We start from the raw sequence: 15328 nt of genomic DNA, 5'->3' as shown, positions 1-15328 counted from the left end.
TAACATATTGTGATTGCGGAGAAATATTGACATGAACACGATAAACAACAAATTTTTTCTAAGAAGTTTTCGACGATCTACACGGTACTTACAAAGTTGGGAATTTATATATTTTTAAATAAAATATTAATCGTCCATATACTTACGTCGCGTATACGATCAAATACATCATCCTTATTTGGTGGTGTTTGAGTGATTTTTAGCGCTGATTGTTGAGATGCTGTTGCAATCACTGGCGCCAAAGTCGATCCCAATATTCGCATGTCTGTTGTCATTTCACAATTGCTGTTGTTGCTGTTAAGCATTTGAACCGTTGACGACTGAGGAACGAATTGTAGCATTTTGAAAGTTATGCATTGAATAAACGAGCATATTTTATATTACTTACGTTCGGCATCACATTTACAAAAGGATTCGACGTTTTTAAACTGTTTGTGCCGCTATTCGTCCCAAATGCTGTTTCTAGTGGCTGTGGCGGTTTATTTGCCATCGAATTTATTGGAACACATTTTCCTTCTAAAAGCAATGCGTTACGATAACCGTCCCCAATTTGTGTAGGGTCTGTTACGGGCTGAGTTTGATTCCCTTGTAGTGTACTATTGCCCAACGCAGTAGCGCTGCTACACTTATCTGGCATCAAACTATGTGTATTTGCTGTTAATGGAGAAGCAGGCGGCGGCGCTGTTATCGTACAGTTTGGCGACGATACGGAACTTATTATATTGGAAGTGTCCATTGGAGCAGAACTGGTTCTTGTGTTAATGCTGCTATTTTCTTTCAATTTAGAAGCTACTTCGACTTTTGTGTTTACGGCCATTGTGGAACTTCCTGATGACGCACCACTGTCGATTGCAGTCAAAACGCTCCGACTATCATCCACTGCATCAGCTGAAGTCATAATGGCATCTTCATCGGTATTGTTTATGTTGCTGGATGTTGTGTCGGCAATTCCACTACTGCTACTGCTGCTGCTACTTCCAGCGCCATCACTGTTGTTATTGCTATTGCTGCAATTATTTCCATTATGATTTAATATCGTCGACGATGATGGCGCAACATTGGTTGATGTGTTGTTGTTGTTGCTACCTCCAACGATGGTACAATTATTTTTATTTTTATTTAAATTTGTTAAATTACTTCCAACATTATTATTGTTATTGGAATTTTGATATTGGCTCTTCCATGCAGGCGCAATAACATCTAGAGGAGATTCTGGAACGGTCGCAGTTATGGAAGATGTTACAGTCTGTGCTGGATGACAATTAGAGCTGATGATATTGTTGCTCATCATTCGAATATTATGACCTCCATCCTTTATGTTATTTATAGGCAGGTTTAGTCCACTGCTACCTCGTATGGGATGAGGCTGACCTGTATCTATAATCTTTGGCATTTTGGTCTCCTCAATGCTGTATGTGCAAGTTAATTCCTCCAATGCTGACAGACGCTTTTCTTTTCGCTTCTGCCCTAATTTTATCGCGAACTACAATAATGAATATATTTTGTTTGAATTTATGATTATAATTAGACATTTTTGCAAAGTTTAATTTACCTCTAGGTCCTCATAAGACTTGAACTCCAATATTGCAAAACCGTCAATGATCTCCTCTTCTAATACAGGTGAGCGCGGCAGTTTTCGACGAACAGGAGGTGGCGGCCGCGGTGGGGGTTTGTCGCGGGGCAAAAGGAGTGTCGAAGAGGAAGAAGTCGATAGTAGATCTTCATCAAGTGACTCTCCTTCACTATCGCTCGGAGTAGCCATTAGTCCAGAATTACACTCGGGTGAATGTGGAGGATTAAGAAGCAACGAGGCAATGCTATCAGTAGGAGGCATAACATTATTACTACCATTACTGCTACTTGTAAAGTTCCCATTGGAGTTGTTACTGTCCTCGCCCATGCTTCCTGCGCTACTGGCGTGGTACAATAGGCCGCTATTAGGGACGTTATTTGCAGTGTTAGCAAAACGGTTTTCACGTTCCGCTTGTAATCTTTGTGCTCTTTCGCGGCGCCTTTTTTGTTGCCTCTGCTGTTTGGCATTCAAGCCCAGATTGTTAACGGCAGTACTCGCTCCACCATTGTGACCATTGGTGGCAGGCAGAGTGTGATTTTGTTCTGCTGCAGCTGCAGCCTTAACTTTCGCTGACATGGTTGCTAAAGATTCCGTGTCCGAGTCTCCATCGTTATTGGTATTACTTGGACCAGCAACGGTGCCATATAATGCACGTACGTTGCCACTACAACCGCTAACGGATGTGCTAGCAGATGATATTGAACTTGTTAAAGGAGCAACAGCACCATTAATGCCACTAGATCCGCTGGTTTGTGGAGATGGCGGTGGTAGATTCAATTGCTCCCCACTTCCAACTAATTGTTGATGCTGTCCATGCGGAACACTTGTCCCAGCATGAGTTGTGCTATTTGTTATTGAGCCCGGTCCAGGAGGCTTTAATTCGTGCGGGTCCATATTGTGCCAATTGTAAATGTTTAGCGCAGTACCCGCCTACGCCAAACGCTACAATTAAAGCCTTGGTCTGTACGAAGAGTACTTAAGACCCTTTAGTGGATCTTTGACCTTTTACATACACTTCCAAAAGCATTGCGAACTGCGGTTCCAATATAGAATTTATTAGACTCGAGTCGTATTGGAAGAAGAAAAGCAGTCAAATATCCTTTGGTTGGCAAAATCGATGACACCAAAAACTCTTACTGCTTTTTTCTTCCCTGCGTTGCTAATCGCGTCAGAAACAAAATCGATTATGCTTTCGCCGCTCAAGATAAATTTTTATTTTCACAAATTCTTCAACTTGACTTTCTGCTCCTTATATTTTTATTGATTTTTTAAGAAACTTTATTGTGCAAATTTTCCACTTTTCACACATTACTCCATACTCTTATTCACATCATTGATGTGCCTTCATTTATTTGCTTTTCTCTGCCCTGTTCTGCTCTACACCACCGCGCTCCTTGCTGCACTTTCTACACTCATTTGGACCGAACACGACGAGTAACCTCCTCGAGTCGCTTGTGACCAAATTGTCAAAATGTTCTGTGACTTCGTATCGTTTATTGCCTTTAGTTTTCAACTGTTTCATATCTTCACATTTATCAAAAATTTATCTTTTATTTAGAAGCTTACAACTTTTCAAAATTCCGACCACCCTTTAAAAATTTTAAGCTTTGACAAATTTATTACACCAAAAGTCTTTTATTCGAAAATGTATGAAAATACATGTAAAACTCAGATTCATTCGTTTCATTGTCTCCTCTTCTTTTGTCTTTCTTGTTGGTTTTTTGATTTCCTCTTCTTTTCACTTGGTTCATCTTTGTTAACATTCTCTTAGCTTTTCATCTTTCTCATACTGTTTTTTTATATTTTCGTATTCGTCGGACCTCCCTTTCTTGCTAGCCATCTATTTCATTTAGACATTTGGCTGCCTTTAATTCACACGTTTGCAAAATTATTCTGTGCAACACCATTTGTCCCTGTCGTGTGTTTTACTTCATAACAGACGTTGGACAAATAGTGCATAGACAAAAACAACGAAGCCGGTGGAAAGTACAGATTTGGAAAATGCGACAACTGCACGTTCGGGGTTGCCATCTTTCAAAAAAAAAAACATTTACAATTAGCTAATTGGTTATCTCATGGAAAATATTACTGTTATGTTTGTGCATAGTAAATACGTCGTTTGCAAAGGATTAAAATTAAACACAAAGGAATAGAATCTTATTTGGTTTGGATATTAAATCACAAGTGGGTTTTCAAAATCCTATTAGACTAATTAATATATAACGAAAGCATTTTTTAAAATATATACTTATTACATATTCTGTCAAACAAAAAAAGCTCAACGCTATTTTATTTATGCACATTTCCTTCCACACATTCCTACGTTTGGCATTCTCTACTGTCCGCTTGTATGTATTTAAGAATGAACGACAAAGCAAACTACTTGATAAAACCAGACTTAAAATTGACAAAAAAAAGGTGGAAGCGGACTAGCCTATAGAAAATGTATCAGGTAGGAGATCAAAAACAAACATAAATTGCTGGTGGGCTTGACTGCATTAATTACACGAACTTTTTTGATTACAATGCAAATCTTTCAATGATATTTTCTCAAATTAAGTATTCACTCATTTTGTGTATTTTTAATTCCACTTTGGCACTTTTTACGCACGCACGCACATTTTGCTATCCCGCTCACACCCACCACACGCACAGACGGAAAATTTGTAGAACGACTGCACCGAAAAGTAAATGTGAACTACAGAAATTTAGATTTTTCATCTCGTGATTACTTGTTAAAAGCGTACGTTTCCCAATGAACTTTATGTTCATATGATGAGGGAAGTATTTAGTCCCAATATTAAGCACTTTTTAACGAAATATATCAGATTTATTAACACTTTTTGAACGATTTTTAGTCCAGCTATGCGATTTAATTCCACAGAGCAAACTCCCGATATACTCATACGCAGAGTTGCCAAGTATACAAAGTCAATATTCTCCAAAGATGGTTTTCTGTAAACTTACAAAAGTCTACAAAGAAGTAATTGATATAATGGCAATATATGTATACGAAGTTTCTTTATTTAAACATACATTTCTTAAAGCTGAAATTAGTCAAGAACGTAAACCTACCGGTACGTAAACCCGAGTCAGCTGACACGATCTGTCTTACCAAAGCGCCATGTAAATGAAAACTCAACACCACAGAATTTGTCTGTAGTTGTGCCCGCAGCGCAGAAATCTGCGGAATTTAGATTTTTCCGTGTCAGCTGATTTCTCCTTCTTTAGATGGTTGCCACTTCGTCAGTTTTACAGATGGTAAAAAAGTTATAAGTTCCTATTCAAAATATGTTTAAAATATTTGAAATTTACTATTGAATAAGGTTTTTGTTGAAAACTAAGTAGTTTATATTTAGCTAAAATCTATTATAGCACGAAAAATTGTAGTTGAAAAGGTACGTTTATGAAAAGGGATTCATGAGTGGCAACAGTGTAGTAAGCAACACTGAGGGCTCCAGTAATCGACAAAATTCTGCGTATACAGACTGCGTTTAAGTATACGTTCTGCGTTCTCGACTAATTTCAGCTTAAACAATAAGAAACATTGGGACCAAAAATGTTGCTCACCCAAATCTCTAGGCTGATCAGAGTACATAAATGCTAACAACCGCCCGATGGCGCTTGATTTCGAAAGTGTACCGATGTTCGTCTTTGGAATGTGCAGTTTAAATGTTTATTTGTATACGTTTATTTGAAATACAAAAGATTATTGCAGCTATCAGCTTAGAAAGCGAAGAATACGATTTTTTGTTTTCGTTGTTTTTGTAGCGGCACTACTAAGCCCCGCCCTATTCGGTTAGTCCATCTATCGTTGTCGTTAAGCTGAACTAACGGTAGGTCCAAGGAATGGGCTGTTTCGAAGGGGTCAGACCAAAAGAGAGAAGTGTTAGTTGAGTGGGATTGAGCTGGCATATGAAGAGGTAGCTGGTGTCATATGGGGAATCTCCACATGCCGGACACTTACTAAGAACACGGGTCGAGGCTGAACCGGTAGCTGTTGAGACGGCTACAATATCTAGACCGTAACTGGGCGAAAGTAACGCGAAAGTGTTTGGCTTCCGAGTAACAGCATATACAATTTCTAAAAGAGTTTTTGGGGGGTGTTGCTGGAGTGACAGTCCTTGGGCAAATATATCTCGGTCGTTCCGGTTACGTAGACCCGACTTCCTTGGGAACGATTGGGCTCCGAGTCGTGATAGGTGGTGACTGACTACCTATAAATGCTGTTGATCACTGTTCGGTAGGTCGGGTACAGTGGTTGGGCAATGTATGTCCGGACCGCATCAATGTACAAGAAAAGATGTCCTCTGATAAGTCTGGGGGACGATCCTCCTTAGCATTTGGTTATGCTCTCTTGCAGGATGCATTTGGGCCTCACTGTAGGGTGCGACAAGCGTAACATAGTTCAGAACTAGAAGGACAATTGCCTTGTATGATGTCAGCGACGTTTATTTGTCCTTACCCCCAGGTGCTGCAGGCGATCGACTTGGGGACCTTGTTGTGGCTGGGTACTTTGTTGACAATTGCGGTTGCGTATGCAGAGAAGGGTAGCAGGCTATCAAAGGTAACCCCTGAATTTTTGACTTCGGAATTGGTGTGCCATCAACGTGAATGCCTAGTTGAAGCCAGACTTCCTCGTGCAGGTGGTGAAGAAGGTCGCCGTTGATTTCGATGGGGATAGTGTTATGCTCCTTGAAGTGAAAAAGCAAGAAAGTTCGGAGAGATGGGATAGTGTTATGCTCCTTGAAGTGAAAAAGCAAGAAAGTTCGGAGAGATAGCCGTTTACTTTCGAACAGCGGTCATGAATTCCACTCCCAGACGCCAATATCGAACAATTGTCAACGTAACTGCCATCCCTAAATTGGCGCGTCAAGCGCCAAACAACTGTCAAAAATCCTCATGCCCATACAATTTGTATGAAGCATCCCACAATAACGCGGCGCTAACGCCGAGCAAATGGAATTTTCATTTTTGACAGGGCGTTACGTGTTGAAGTTGGATGCGGAAGACGGAAAGAAAGAGAAAGGACAAAAAAGTGAAAGAGGAAACGAGAATAAAAACGAGAGGATCTGAGAAAACGTCAAAAATTACGACGCGTTGATTTGGGGATAGCGCGCGCTGACACTCGTCGACAATGGATAACGCAACGCTTAGCGCTCCAATTTAGGGACGGCAGTAAGACGTTCGTCGCTCTGCTCTTTGTCGCTCATCGCTATCCGCTTCCCTAGGGGTATTCCCAAGACGAATTTATACAAGGTGATACCAAGAATATAAAACCAACAACCACATGTATTTTGTATTACAGGTGTTATGTCAAATCTCAATTCGCCCCAAAGTTTACATGTATTTTGTTTTTACTTTTGATGCGTGTGCTGTCAAATCAGTAAAAGCAAAAACAAAATACATGTAAGGCGAAGAAATCAGCTGATCTAGCGACACAACCTTGTATACATTCGCCCAACTCTCAACTTTTCGCATGCGTCGTTTGTCAGCTGTTGCAAATAATTGAAATTATGGGAAATATGTTTCCTTTTTTGTCAAATGCGGGCAGAAATATCGTTTTTCATGCAATTATTGATATGAAATATTAATTTATCTGTCGTTAGTATGTTAATTTAGTAACCAACGCATTCGTAGCCAAGCGTTCATAGTGGCAAGCATACTTTTAACGTGCGTTCTGTCAAACCAACGCCAGCGCCAAAGCCAACGCGAAAGTTCTATGTGGATCGGCCTTTAGATAGATAGATAGATAAATAGATAGATGAGTAGAGTAAGAAATGCGACCAGTAGGTCTATTGTGCCCCGAGCTTATCACAACACTGAATCCAGCCTCAGAGACTCCAAGAATTTTAGAAGGGATCCCGGGGGCAGGGAATGTACATATGTGCTCTTCACTTGGCCATATATCGCACACCGCCTCAAAAGATTCACAACTCAAAATTTGGAATTTTTGAGATTATGCGCTAAAAATGTACGCAAAGATTTTATTTACCTTTCAGAAAAAGCTGGAGCAAATTCTTGTTATAATTTGTTAAAAAAAACCTAAGGTAAAGTCGCCTGTGCCCATATGATTATCATGTGCTAAGAAATAGCTTCTCGCATTTTCTGACAAACGTATTATTTTGAGTTGTGACTATTTTGTAGACGGCATGCGATATGTCCTATGCACCTCTCCCTTCTTCGTGAAACGGCCTCACACTCAAGGAGAAGGTGCACTGGTGTCACAGTTACAGAAGCGACATAAGTCGCTTGACCATATTCCCAGACTAAACAAGTGGCCTCTGAGCCTGCAATGACCCGTCAAAATACCTGTTATTATTCTTAGCCTCTTCTTGGGGAGGTTTATAACTAGCCTGTATCTCTTTCGATTTTAAACTCTAATGGGCTCTTGGCTTGACGATGTCTCGCCAATGAAGTTCCCTCAGTTTGTTGTTTTCCTTCTTGAGCGCCTCCTTTATCGTGCTGGGACCCACTGCAAGGAAAAGGGCACCGGTCATATCGGCGTCAAGGCAGCCGCCAGTCTGCCAGCTGATTGACCTCTTTGTTTCCCTCGGCACACATGTGCCCTGGTACCTATTTTAGCTGCATTGTATTGCGCTCAGCAAGGGCATTAATCTTCTCGATGCATTTTAAGACCAAAGAGAATTTGACCCCGACGGGTGTTAGATAATGAAGATAAAATTGGAAGCTGCGGCCGTGGCACATCGTTTTCAATGTGTTTCAAGCATTAGGTTTAATATATCGATTAAAAACAATATTATATCGTCTACCCTATTATATCGATAAATTTTAATCCTTCCCAAATTCGGAATTCGGAAATATTCAAACGCAGATTATTTTGGGGAAAATATACCCTCTTTTGTTTATATTTACAAATAAAATGTTTTGGAGACGATGAAGCGGGCAACGCGTGAAGTAAAAATCGGTTTAATATATGTTATTTGACTATTTAAGATTTTTTAANGAAATATACCCTCTTTTGTTTATATTTACAAATAAAATGTTTTGGAGACGATGAAGCGGGCAATGCGTAAAGTAAAAATCGGTTTAATATATGTTATTTGACTATTTAAGATTTTTTAATCAATTTAGCGAGCTTGGAACAATTCGGCTTTTTCATATCAATCTACGTTTGAGACCTCTGCTGATAAAGAGGATGCGGTAAATGCTGGTGGCTGTGCTGATAACAAAAATGTAAACGTTAATAAGTCACCAACTCCTCAAAACCTTCAGGTATCCACAGTTGTATCTAAATCTTACAAAACTAATTCCAACTGGATTGATACATTCGAGCCTGTAAAGAGTGAAGATATCGCGGTGCATCCGAAAAAACTTACAGAATTGCAAAACTGGCTTTTGCATTGTGAAGTCGTACGTAAACAGCATCCTGCACAGATATGCCTACTTACGGGACCATCAGGTTCAGGGAAGACTGCGGCAGTACGCGTTTTGGCACGGTCACTAAAATATGAATTGCAGGAATGGATTAACCCAGTAGACCGTGATTTAGTCAATACTTTAGGAGACCAAACAGCTAGCTACATAGGATCCCAAATAGAAAACTTTAAGTCATTTTTGTTTCGCTCCTCTCGATATAAATCCTTACTGGGCGGTGAAAAACGATTGGTATTAGTGGAAGACTTTCCCAACCTAATACTTTCAAGTGCCGAAACTCTTGAAAGTGTTTTAGAGTGAGTAATGAACTTTAAAATTTGTATTATGGATGCTAAACAAATACCTATGTTTTTTAGTGAGTTTTCAAAGTTTGGAAAATCGCCACTTATATTCATAGTAACTGATTCAAAAACTCGTTCCCTTAATATAAGTTACAACATCTTCACCGAGCAGCTTAAAAATAAGTTTCATATAAACCATATTTCTTTTAACCCGATTGCGTTGACTCTTTTACAAAAGGCAATGAAGAGATTTTGTACCCTAATGAAGGAGCCGCAAATAGCAGATATCTACAAAGTCCCTTCGCAAAATGTTATAGACTCCATTATATTTGCCGCGCAAGGTGACATTCGCAATGCTTTAATAAATCTACACTTTGGGTCATTGAAAGGTAACTAACGAAAAATTATAAACTAGTAAAAGAAATTTAACATTTTAAAATGTGTAAATTTAATATAGGAACTACGACTCTGCCTACAGAGCGTGTGGAGTCAGGTGATAATAAAGGAAAATCTAAGAAGCAAGTATCTAAGCTTAAAACAATTTGGCGTGATGAATCGGTAACAATGATGCATGCTTTAGGACGAGTGTTTAACCCGAAGCGTAGGTATCCATTTTTATTTTCATTAAATCTATGTCGAAACATTTTCGAATTTGACCACTAACATACTTTTTGGTGTTCTAGGTCTACCTAACGGCAATTTCGTGCACGCTCCAGAAGATATTAGCGAAACATTTGCTTCAGAACCAAAGCGTTTTATTGATCTTATACATGCTAATTATCTTCCACATTTTGACGATATTGAACACGTTATTGAGGCAGCAAATATGCTGAGCATTTCTGATAACATTATCACCGAATATCGTGAGGAAACATTAGCACCCACAGCGTTGAATGTAGCTGTACGAAGCATGATGGTATCGAATAAAACACCAGTCAGCGCATGGATGCCAATTAAAGCACCAAAACGTCAACAGGATGCTTTATGTAAAGCACAGCAAATACCCAGCGTATCCAAAAATTTATATGCAACTGATTTTAATGGCTATGTTCAAATCATTACAGGCCGAGGTAATATATATCATCCCGAACAGGCAATAAAAAATACATGATATGTGTTTATTTCGAATTGTAAGAATCTTATTTAGTAATATATGAGAGATTAAGTATTCGCATATTGTAATGTAGTAAAGTGGATTGATACCCTTCTATATGTTCTCAATTATTAATATTATGATTGGCCATTCTGTTTGCATAAACATTAATAGTGCGCCTGAAGAAATGGTTGTTATCTTTTATAATAAGCATTTTGTTTCAATTTATTAATAAATCTTATATAGTTCTACGGATGTTGCAAAATAAGTTCGTTAACCTAAAAAATGCTTTAAATTTAAACACTTCATTGTAGAGTAAAACTTTCCACGACCGTTGTTGTGGTTAAACTCTCAACTGCAAAATAAATAACTTAAATCTACTTATAAAAAACGTGTAATGCATCGATTGAGTAGTAAATGCTGTTAAAGATAACATGATGAAATTATATGCAAATAAAAAGTAACTTATTCAGCGTAATTAACAGTCCATAAAAATATTTAATTTTCATAGTTTAATAAATTATTGGCAACCCATATCTGCCATGAATAAATCGACTAGTCAAAATGGCACTTTTGAAAATATTGAGCTTATAATATTTTTGTCCATGACATTTTGATATTAGGCGCTCCTACCGAACGATCGTGTCCGATTCTTCGTGAAATCTACTGAAACGCTTCACTGAATCTGAATACCTACATGCCAACATAACTCATATGTACTTTGAATAGACAAGTGTTCCTTTGCAACAATTTGGATGCAATGTTAGCGTTTTCTTAGATTTCATGAAAATCGGAAAACGATTGATTCACCAATAGCTCCGATTAAGTTATAAAATTATCAAAAAATGCTGCGTAGGGGATGTATAGCTAAGTTATGTATGCAGATTAGACCACGTCAAAAAAAAAAAAATACCGCAATGCGACAGGCATAAGACTCAAATTTTAGCATTTGGTATAGTAATGGTCCTCCATGAATCTCCCCTCTCTAGGACAATTGTAAGATCCGCGCGTTGAGCATTTAGTTTTCCCATAGGAAAAACACCTCAGAAATTGAGGTAAATAGAATTTTCTAGGATCAATGAAAATGCTCGAAACTGTAGGAATACATACATTGATTACATGTCATTTAAGTAGTATGCATTGCTCAGATTCCTTAAATTAACAAAAAATAAATAAAAATTTTATATACTTGATTTGACCCAAATAGAGCAAAGTATTAAAAAAGGATAACTTAGGAATTTAAATAATCTGAGCCTGCATAGTACTTAAGTGACATGTAATCAATGTATTCTTACAGTTTCGGGCGTTATCACTGATCCTAGAAAATTATATTGACCTCAAAAAGAACTAATTTTCTTACATGAAATTCCTATGGGAAAACTAAATGCTCTACGCGTGACCTCTTACAATTGTCCTAGAGATTTGAGATTCATGGAGGATCATTACTATATCAAATGCTTAAATTTGAGTCTTATGCCGGTCGCATTGCGGGATATTTTTTTATTTTGACGTGGTCTAATGCACATGCCCTAATATGTGTATTTATCAGTACTACTATCACAACTAATAGGTTGACATTTATAAGCAGCAGATCTCTGCGATTGATAAATATTATATTTTTTGCTACTACACATTATAGCAACCAGGCTTTTTTATAATTAGCTTAAGTTATGAATGACTTTAGAAACTAGATTTTAGTATCAAAATTAACGAGTTTCCCACCCTCCCCAATAAACACTTTAGCGTCGCTGCGGGCCACGGTCATAAAAGAGTAAATATGCTGGTACGCTAAGCACCTCCTCTATGGAAACTTCGCGCACAACAGTGTCTGAGGTGTAAAACCAACTAGGGAGATAAAAAATAAACCAAAATTAGAACAATTTACGATGAAATGATCAATATTGCCTACCGATGTGCATTTCTCAAAGCTCCTCTACGGTAAGTTACGAAGTGGCCGCTGCTTGCTTCACCCGAGTGGACAACAACGGCTAAAAGTCTGTACAGATTTTTGGGAAACATTGCACCAAAAGCACTGCTATATGAATCCATGCCACTGCCACCCAAACTGTTCATGGGTAGACTAGAAGAGAAAAGTGACATTGTAGATCCCCATGGGGTGCCGGCCTGTAAAGATTTTTTTTTTTATGTACATACATATGATACAAATTTTATGTTCATTTTACCATTTGTTTTAGTATTTATTAGTTGTGATCGTGATTTGGTACTCACTTGACTATTCAAATGCGGCTGAACAAAGCTGTAAGGTGCCATTGACAAACTTTCAGGAAAATGGACATAATCCTGGCGCTTACAAATTTGACCAGTTGGCAGCCATACTGTTCGGGCAATATGTATACAGAGACAACCGGGCAATTTGGCGAAAGTCAGTGATTTTGTGTGATTGGTGGTTTCATTACAGGATTCACATTTTACATCATTCAATTCTTCAGACGTTATGTATTCGCTCAACAAGTGTCCCAAGCTGAGACCTGATCGACGTTGAGGTGGCAAATTCAATGTAATGCTGTCAAACTTGTCATAACGTACAGTGGACTGGAAAGAAACGTTTAAAACGAACGTATGTAGTTATTTGTAATACTTTCTTCATACCTTAAATCCGCAGCCGTTGCATACAATTTGTGTGCCCATTGCACCTTGGAAAGGTATCGAAACTTGAGCTGGCATTTGATCGGACCAAATCTGTAATTATTAACTAAATGAGTATTGTTCGTTTTGAATATACCCGTTAAACTTACAGATACCCTTCCTGGACCACGACTTAGACGCTCTAAGGACCGACATGATGTGGAAACACGTTTGTTTAAGGCTTCTGGCCACTGACGCCTATTTATTTGTGCTGTACGTGCTCGACTAGCTCGTTCTCCACCCAACACTGGAGATGCTAGCGGATCAAACTCCATTACTTCAGTTGGAGATGTACAAGTACCTGCGCCCTCACCGGGGCACATCTCTCGCTCGCATACTGAAGATGGTGAATCTGGTGTATGTGCTTCAGAACGTACCAAACGAGTTAAGTTAGTTGACTCATCGTAGTCGGTATTCAGAAAATCCGTTAACATAGCGCTTGATGGTCTGTTGGGTTGATCTCCATCCCCACCACCTAGGGTTGCGGGTAATGCATCTGAAAGACATCCCACCTTCTTTGGTCTCAAAGCCTCTTCTTCAAGAGACGCCAGCATTACATGGAATAGCTCATGGGCATCATGTTCTTCTTGTGGTATAACCCAGCCCAGAGCATGAAGGGCGCGCATAACAGCACCTGGAGAATAGGGATCCCCTCTCAGAGTAGAGTGAGTGCCATTTATTACTTCAAGTGTATTCAACAGGGATGATATCAGACTCTTCCGGTCCGAGTTGGCGTTGTTATATAACTGCAACCAAGCTATAAATTGGGGACAAGCGGCTAGTGACTGAAGCAACGTATTTAAAAAACAAGTTTGTCCGAAATTATGCAGCCCTGCAATTTGGCCCCTTCGTTGTCGCAAACGTGAGGAACCTAGAAGCATGCATAAATAAATGTATTAAAGGAAAAGGAAATTTGGGAAGTCGCATATTTACGCCAATTACTAAAGTTACCTGAAGGACCCCAAAAAACAAATGCTCCGACAACCGCAGCGACAGTTACGCCTGCAGCCATTAAAATTTTTTCGCCTTCCATTGCAAAATTCTTACGTTTATTTATATTTTTTCCAGCTTTTCACATATTTTCTTCTCGATATCTGACTGTTCCTCGCCAAATCGGACTTGCCCAATGTCATAAAAAAATTTATAATTGATTTTAGAATAAAATACGGCAGGACTAAGAAACAGCTGATCTAACGAATGGTAATACTATGTTCACGTTGAGCCGTTAACTGGAGTTTAACTCTGAACTCTGCTCTTATACGGCTTTCTCACGCCACCCAAATTACGTAGTTCGCACTCCAATAGTAGTTCGTAGTTCGAGTTTCCAATCCGCGCTATTCTTTTTGGGTTACTCCGTATCTTGATATCTCCTGGGTGGTCGGAAAGGCCGAGTTTCCGATCCACCAGTCGCGCTTTCGTAGCGGTCGGAAAGGCCTAGTTTCCAATCCGCCCAATTATTGTTTATTATCTAAGGGTTTTAATGTGCTTGGGTAGTCGGAAAGGCCGAGTTTCCGATCCACCTAGTCTCGATATCTTGGTGGTTTTGAACAAATCGCTGCCGTCTCTAATTTTTATCGGGAATTTATCAAAACCAGTTCGTAAATCAAAGTTGGCACCTTTTCTGAGTGCAAAAAATAAAGCTTATACATGTGTACATCAACAATTGAATACGGAAATTTATAAATACAGAGCAATTATTAACATTTTGCATCAATTTTGTGGCGAAGAAAGAAAAAACAAAGACGGAACAGTCCAATCGAATTAAGAACGCGCCCGTGGTAATGGGGTAATTGGCGATCGTAATTAGAGGAGCGAACAAAGTAATTCAGAATGGTGTGGAAAATGGTACTAAATTCGGAGTTTACAATACAAATAGGGATACCATGAACAATGTTCATGTAGGGATAGCGAAAAAATATCGATGCATCGCAAATATCCATGTTTTGCTTCGATGCATCGAAAATTTTCCACTCGGTGTATAAATCGTTCCGTGCACATGAGTTTAGAATATCAACAATCTTGCTATACAAAAACGCAAAATGTGGCTCGATAGAAATTTTTCTGCTAATTTTAAAATTATCTGGCGTAAGTTAAAAATAGAGAAGATATCAATCGTTAAAGCTTAATTTTTGGATTTTTTAAATATTAATAAATTCTTAACAACATTACCTATTAAAAATTAAATACCGTCAAAATAAAGGTAACAAATTTGGCATTCATTTATGTATATAATTTATAAACGTTTTTATATCTTTAGTCAGAAAATACTTAAACAAAAAATATATATATATTCTTTTTTAAGTGGCATTTACATACAATTAATTTTAAAAGTTAGTT

General features: G+C 38.5%; 3 protein-coding genes across 16 annotated transcripts in view; 1 reads left to right on the top strand and 2 right to left on the bottom strand.

Moving 5' to 3' along the window:
* The window catches only part of tay (tay bridge kinase), a 50260-nt gene extending 45783 nt beyond the window's left edge, over positions 1-4477 (bottom strand). The window contains exons 1-4 of one of the 13 annotated variants that reach the window (XM_017615527.1): positions 4193-4477; positions 1553-3413; positions 389-1483; positions 147-320 (exon numbers count right to left, since the gene is read on the bottom strand). In XM_017615527.1, coding sequence (XP_017471016.1) covers positions 147-320; positions 389-1483; positions 1553-2467 — 2184 coding nt within the window. In that variant the 5' untranslated portion in view covers positions 2468-3413; positions 4193-4477. Of the gene's footprint in view, positions 1-146; positions 321-388; positions 1484-1552; positions 3605-4045; positions 4061-4192 lie in introns of those variants that run through there. The other 12 variants (XM_017615525.1, XM_017615526.1, XM_017615528.1 and 9 more) reach the window with 12 other exon arrangements.
* Positions 4478-8360: 3883 nt separating this feature from the next.
* Rad17 (Rad17 checkpoint clamp loader component) lies at positions 8361-12167 on the top strand. Of its 2 annotated transcripts, XM_017615523.1 has the most exons (6): positions 8361-8491; positions 8669-9267; positions 9328-9641; positions 9710-9853; positions 9936-10322; positions 12089-12167. In XM_017615523.1, the coding sequence occupies exons 1-6, from the start codon at positions 8471-8473 to the stop codon at positions 12118-12120; spliced, it is 1497 nt and encodes a 498-aa protein (XP_017471012.1). In that variant the 5' UTR covers positions 8361-8470; the 3' UTR covers positions 12121-12167. The 2 variants fall into 2 exon arrangements, with proteins under 2 accessions (XP_017471012.1, XP_017471011.1); XM_017615522.1 differs by lacking the exon at positions 12089-12167 and having other exon boundaries at positions 9936-11255.
* Positions 10366-14136, bottom strand: Usp30 (ubiquitin specific protease 30). The gene is made up of 6 exons (XM_017615521.1): positions 13943-14136; positions 13102-13862; positions 12956-13045; positions 12575-12898; positions 12255-12469; positions 10366-12190 (listed from the first exon to the last, which is right to left on the bottom strand). The coding sequence occupies exons 1-6, from the start codon at positions 14022-14024 to the stop codon at positions 12085-12087; spliced, it is 1578 nt and encodes a 525-aa protein (XP_017471010.1). The 5' UTR covers positions 14025-14136; the 3' UTR covers positions 10366-12084.
* Positions 14137-15328: the final 1192 nt, after the last annotated feature.

The sequence above is a fragment of the Rhagoletis zephyria genome, unplaced genomic scaffold, assembly GCF_001687245.7.
Source record: "Rhagoletis zephyria isolate East Lansing unplaced genomic scaffold, Rhagoletis_zephyria_1.1 Rzeph_scaffold_01029, whole genome shotgun sequence".
NCBI lineage: Eukaryota > Metazoa > Arthropoda > Insecta > Diptera > Tephritidae > Rhagoletis > Rhagoletis zephyria.
Note: the sequence above shows the minus strand (reverse complement) of the source record. Positions and strands in the feature narration are given on the sequence as shown.